The 6259-nt window shown below is 42.9% G+C and overlaps 1 protein-coding gene across 1 annotated transcript; it reads left to right on the forward strand.

Annotated features, from left to right (window-relative positions):
• Positions 1 to 528: 528 nt before the first annotated feature.
• On the forward strand, positions 529 to 6038 carry LOC136420331 (osteocalcin 2-like). The gene is made up of 3 exons (XM_066407179.1): positions 529 to 655; positions 985 to 1273; positions 5888 to 6038. The coding sequence occupies exons 1-3, from the start codon at positions 529 to 531 to the stop codon at positions 6036 to 6038; spliced, it is 567 nt and encodes a 188-aa protein (XP_066263276.1).
• The last annotated feature ends 221 nt before the right edge of the window (positions 6039 to 6259 follow it).

The raw sequence follows: 6259 nt of genomic DNA on the forward strand, positions 1-6259 counted from the left end.
TGTCCTTATATCTGGCGTTGACAAGACCACTTAATGATTCTGACAAAAACACTACACTTGGACCCGCAGGTAACTTGGATAGCGCTGTTGTTCTATATTCTGCCGGGTTATCATCCAACATGGCGCCCGCGCGTGAGGTAGCGGTTTTCGAGCGTTCTGTGAAAACGAAGAATTGACTATATTTGACCAATTTCTACTACTTTCCCAGCGACCCGCGGAGTCTGGTAGAGGCTAATTCTTTGACGCGATTGGCAAATAAAACAATCCCCCGCCAATTCAACATTGCCTTGAAAAATAATTTGATTCCTATGCCGAAGTGTAACGTTACCTAGCAAAAAAATACACATACACCCCTCCGATCGAATAGCATAATCCAAGACGCAATATTTGTTCTCGAACAATTATTAGCACTGACCGTTGCTATGGCAAGCGCACCTAGCCTCGATTGTTCACAGTCGAACAAGGTATCGATATCTAAAGTTAGCTGTGAATAAGTGAATTTGTCTATCAAGTTGAAGACAAACAAACATGGGAACCACTGAATCAAAGTCGGAAGCTAAGCCGGGTTTGATGGCAAAACTAGGGTGCGCATGTATCCTCTGCCCCTTAAAGAAGCTATCGAGGAAGAGGAAAGTCCACGTTCTTGGAGAAGGAGGTACGCTGGTGGTGTCACTTTCGACACCTCAGTCAGAATCTTTTACTCGGAGTTCACAACTGCCACCTGGCAAAGAAGAGATTCTTTCTTTCGCCCCTTTAATTCGCTTGGGCTGTGACTGGTTTCCGTTACATGCACCCATCCCGTGTGAGTATAAAAGACCGTTAGAAAAATGTTCGGCAGTCAGAAAATGTTCAAACTTCCATCCCAACATTTGCCAAGAGATTAGCGCTTGGCATGTTTTAGTACCCAGCTTCGCAATTTCTCAAAACGTCGAGTGTTTGTCAGTAGATGTACATTGTTAACCACCTGTATGTATCGTTCTGTAGGTGTGCGTCTTGTAGCACCCTTCAAGACACCTGTTTCCCTAGAGTCCGAGAGCTCGGAGTCCGAGAGCTCGGAGTCCGAGAGCTCGGAGTCCGAGAGCTCGGAGTCCGAGAGCTCAGAGGCCGAGAGCTCAGAGGCCGAGAGCTCAGAGGCCGAGAGCTCAGAGGCCGAGAGCTCAGAGGCCGAGAGCCACACATGTATCCCCGTGTCACCATTCTCGGCACTCGACACAAGAATGTTAAGCGCCGATCCCGCCGTCATGGGAACGACAAAATCGAGCACCCAAGGACCGTCAGGGAAACGTCCGGAAGTCATCCGGATTCAAGTCGCTGAGGCGGCGAAGGAAAATAGATTTAGAGATATTTCCCTGTGCACGCATATCGATGATTTTCGATGCCAGGTACGATCGACGGAATTAAGCATGGACTGGCGTGGAAGGGAATTGAATATATATTAGGGTAAGTCCCTTTTTGATGGCTCGATACATACCGGTCAAGTTATGTCATACATATAACACAGCAGCAAGTAAATCTTGTGGATGACATTTTCTGCAGACTCAATATGCGAGAGGGCTAAATTTTTAAAATAACCACCATAAACATTGTAAAGATTTGAAGCGACAAAACATGGTATCGCAGCCATGCAAGCCGGCTTTCATTATGTATTCAAGACTAGTATCTGACTTACGTTAACTCCCCAAGCAGAGCCTTCGGTTCCGGCTTGTTTTTGACGTTGTCTTTGACACTGCATGGCGAAACAAATTTCAAAAAGGGGCAAAATAGAAAACCCGACAAAAACGTTGGCGACCAAATTGTTGCTAGTTTTACATCGACTTTTAAAACTATCAAACTACAGTCGTGTCTATACCCCACAAGTGTCACTTCCACAGGTACAAAGCTACAACACGATATAATTTCACATTTGATAATACTTTTTTTTTTCTCAAAATCACTAATCAGGCGAAAATTAATGAGCACGCTGTCATCCTTAAAATTTACTTGCTGTGGCCTAATGCATATGGTTGGATTCAGTGCTGCCTACCGGTACTGTGTACCGGTCCTGTACCGTAAAAATTGATTAGGTACAGGTCCAAAATACCGAATCATGAAGTACCGGTACTGTACCGATATAAGTTTACACCAACATTTGCTTATTGTGTGACTGATCTCCTAACCTAATAACCTCATGCAACACCAAACGTGACCAAATTAAAACATTGGAAGATGGTGTGGACATACGGATCAAAACCTATTGTTGAAACTTTGTCCTTATATCTAGCGTTGGCTAGGCTATATCTAGCGTTGGCTAGACTACTTAATGATCCACGCTGAGGAGACAAGAAAAGCACACTCGGACCCGCAGGTAACTTTGATAGTGCCGTTGTTCTATATTCTGCCAGGTAATCATCCAACATGGCGCCCGCGCGTGACGTAGCGGTTTTCGAACGTTCTGTGAAAACGAAGAATGCGCCGCGACCCGGGTATACCCACCTGATAGGTACGAACACCTATTCTAAAGAACATTCTAGAACTGTCAGTTGGAGAATATAGGTCATTTCAAGTTTTTTACGTCATGCGTGAAGACATACACTTCTGGTCTCCCATACATCCGCGGCATTTGTTTGCATTTTCTACCTTCTGCTTTGGTTTCGGGGCCATGGAATCAACTTACTGGTCTACAGAAGAGACAGGGCTCTTGATTTCCCTCTTTGGTGCTGCAGAAACTAAGAAAAAGCTTGGAAGGTTGTACAAAAACAAAAATGTCTACCAGGAGATCAGCAGGAATGTGGCAAAAACGGCTTCACCAAGACAACCCCGTCGTGGGAAGGTAAATAACCTGACGGCGAGGTATCGAAAGGCCCTAGATAACAACAAAAAGATCGGGAGTGCAAGGGAGACATCCCTTTTCTACGACGAGTTGCATGCCATCTTGGGCGATCGACCCAGCTACCGTCCGCGCGTGGTGCTGGACAGCGCATCCATGGGGGCGGGGGGACTACAGGTCCGACAGCGAGGACTCGTTACTTCTAATCGATATGTACAGTGATACACAGGTTCTAAAATATATGACAGCATTAAAACTAAGGTTGTTTGGCTTTGACAAGCAGAACAGTGCTGTTCGCACTTCACACTTACATACTGTAACTGTACTCTTGGCCTTGATAAATCTAGACATATCATCAAATATGCGGACCCAGCCAGACAATATACAAAAGCAAACCTGCCATATTGGTAGAGTCTATATAGAAACACCAAGACACGGGGTTTTCCTCTGGCTCTAGTGCACCTGTAGGAATCCATAGTATGTATGGAACGCTCTTACGTTGAGCGTTCACGTTCTGAGAACACCTGCATTTGAAAAAAGTCAGTTGTTAATGAGAATTCATCAAGCACAGACGTGTCTTCATTTTCTCTGACTTCTCATATTGGTGGCAGCGTTTATCCTCTTGCCTACTGGTAACCCACGTTATCATCATCAGAATCATGGCTGACTTACGTCTCAAACAGCCCCCATCTTTTGATGGAAGCGAAGACTTCAACCTGTGGAGCCAGCAGTTTGATGTCTGGGCGACGGCTCAAACACTAGATGGGAGAGCACAGCAGAGGGCGTTCCCGACCTTTTTGACTGGAGTTTTTTTTTGTTTCTATATCTATACTGAGATGGCAGCAGAAGATAAGGCAGATCTAGCACGGACGAGGGATAACGGCTTCTATTAACGGCCGTTCGCTTTCGTTTGTTCTCAGAACTCGACGTTGAGCGTTCGCGTTCTGAGAACACCTGCCTTTGAATAAAGTCAGTTGTTTAGGAGAATTCATCAAGCACAGACGTGTCTTTATATTCTCTGACTTCTCATACACTCATAGCACGCGTTATAGACCTGGGGGACTGTTTCCTCCCGCGAGCCAAGCTCAAACTTTGTTCATCAAGAGCCAAATGATCAAGAATAGTAATCTATCTACCAAATGACAAAGATGGTTGGATCAGAGGGAGGTAATAAATGTTGTTGCAATGTACAGATAACACCGGTTTTTACACTATGTAGTAATTGTGACACCTTTGTCACAGGATGCTATCCTTGTCTATGGTGTGATATTACCAAAGAGGAGATAAAAGACAGCGATGAGAGACGGCTCCACATCCCTGATTGCACACTCGACACACTGAATCAACAAAACATCGCATTCGCTACGGAAGGCAACGCGAAGCTGGTAAAGATGTTCCACAATGCCATTACACCCGCCATGTTCACTATGTCAATAGATCATGTAACGTCATTAAGAATATCAAAGATACAATATGTTTATTTGATAATTTACTGGGACCTGTACCTACATCTACCTACAGGACACACTGTAATTATTATAGGCTGACGATAACATCTAACTGTTCACAGGACATGATACCTGGTCTTCACATGAGTCTCGGCCTGTACCTTAACTTAAGTTGTTCAAACTTCTGTGTTCTGATAACCGTGTCACTAGTAATTCAAAACGTCTACCTGGTGTTTCATCAATATTTTGAAGATATCTTGAAGTAAATAGAACCCGACAAATCTCCATGCTGCTTTGCATATTAACTTCAAGTGAAAATATTTTTCTCGGGAACTTCTTTAGGTTTGTCCATGTTTTTTCTTCTTTCATAAATCTTTATTCAATCAAGCTTTTTTGACAAAGGTAGTATTTTTGAATAATAAATCACATGCAGTATTTTGTCTATTGTGAACATCACACTAACCTGACAAACATGGTCGTTTTAGACAAAGTGACATGTATTTGGGAAACATCTAAGGTACCAACAAAAACGAGAAATAAAACATTAATATGCTAACCGTATATGGATGTGGCTAATGTTTTGCGTCTAGCTATACTTTGAAAAAGACCTTTTGATATTTTTTTAACTCTAACGGTATATACATATTTTTATATAAATTTAGTCGTTTGCAATCTAGACCTATCTTTAATTTAGTCTTACTTGTGATAAAACCTTTCAGGGATGTCGTACAGTAGCGTCTGTACTATGTGTCCCAGTCGAGGCTTTCTTGTACAGCCTCCTTACGTGTTCGTCTTGGGAAGTGAGCCATGCGATGGTAAACCGTCCCAATACGAAATGGCATGAGAATGTTGTCCTTTATGCCTTCCCACGGGTACGAAAAACACCTTGACTTTTATCTTTTTGACCAAGTTTTACAACTCCTCTACAGAGCTTTCGGGCGTACAAGATTGAGGTAGCAAAAAAGATAAAATAGCAAGTAAGCTGAAATTGTCAATTTTGATTAGTAAATGCTGCATACCAAAAGGAAAAAATTTGTAAAAGAGAACAAATCTATATGGTAATCATTTATTTATTCATTCATTTCAGAAGAACTTCGGATGACGGAGAAGAGCCACCGACGCCACAGCCGTCTGCTAAATCGTGGATAACCATACAATATCCACTTAGGATGGCTTACGGAAACTTAAACAGAAATTTGCAACTCTGTACTGTTCGCCGGTTAAGATAATCTTGTGCTCGGGATATTTGGCTTTCATCGTCACAACAATTGTTCTTGGAGAAGCAGTGACCCAATGGAAAGAGAATGGTGTTAGAACCTGCCTGTTACCAACATGAAGATGTCGTCCTCAACCTTCATAAAAATAATCTTGTCCCCGTCCCAATGCTTTCCGGTACCTCTATCTGATGCTGAAAGTCAGGAATAACTTATCGACCTTCCACCGAGCCTACCGATGTCAAGGCAGTACACTTGGGTAGAGAACGTGCTACTCCTCCACAGGATACGGCTTGCATGGGGTAGCTTTTTACATCAGCTGAATATCAGCTGGCAGACATCCGTTCAGTGCCCAGTGTTCAAACAACATCATGACGTTATCATCTGTGATGCAACATCATGTGATAAACTTGTTGCAGCCTCAAAGGGGATAAGATTCAACGCAGAAATGTTGGAAACCTGGTAGCCCTGTGGTCAAAGAAGCAGGACAGCCCAAGCAAGAGTGAAGACGACAACACTGACCAGGTTCCACAGCTGAAGCCAAAAGAGTTTGTAAATAGCTACAGGTGAAGCAGTGTCCGTGTCATCATTTACTTGTTCGAAACCATTTATTGTGAAACATTTTAACTACACGAATCTTATTGCATACAAATCAACCTGTGACGGTCGTTTAACGTTTTCTAACGAGTCTATAACGATTGGGTATTAAAACTTTATTCTGACCATCTTCCATGCATTTTCACGGAATAAGGTATTTATTTTTTTAGTAGAATGCGTTCTTTCTCTTACAG

This window comes from Branchiostoma lanceolatum, chromosome 15, assembly GCF_035083965.1.
Source record: "Branchiostoma lanceolatum isolate klBraLanc5 chromosome 15, klBraLanc5.hap2, whole genome shotgun sequence".
Lineage (NCBI taxonomy): Eukaryota > Metazoa > Chordata > Leptocardii > Amphioxiformes > Branchiostomatidae > Branchiostoma > Branchiostoma lanceolatum.

What these genes read in the sequence shown, in the direction of transcription:
- LOC136420331 (XM_066407179.1), top strand. Translation starts at nt 529, where the DNA reads ATGGGAACCACTGAATCAAAGTCGGAAGCTAAGCCGGGTTTGATGGCA. An exon ending in CCACGTTCTTGGAGAAGGAG is followed by an intron (nt 656 to 984) that starts GTACGCTGGTGG and finishes ATCGTTCTGTAG; the next exon opens with GTGTGCGTCTTGTAGCACCC. An exon ending in AAATCGAGCACCCAAGGACC is followed by an intron (nt 1,274 to 5,887) that starts GTCAGGGAAACG and finishes AACTTGTTGCAG; the next exon opens with CCTCAAAGGGGATAAGATTC.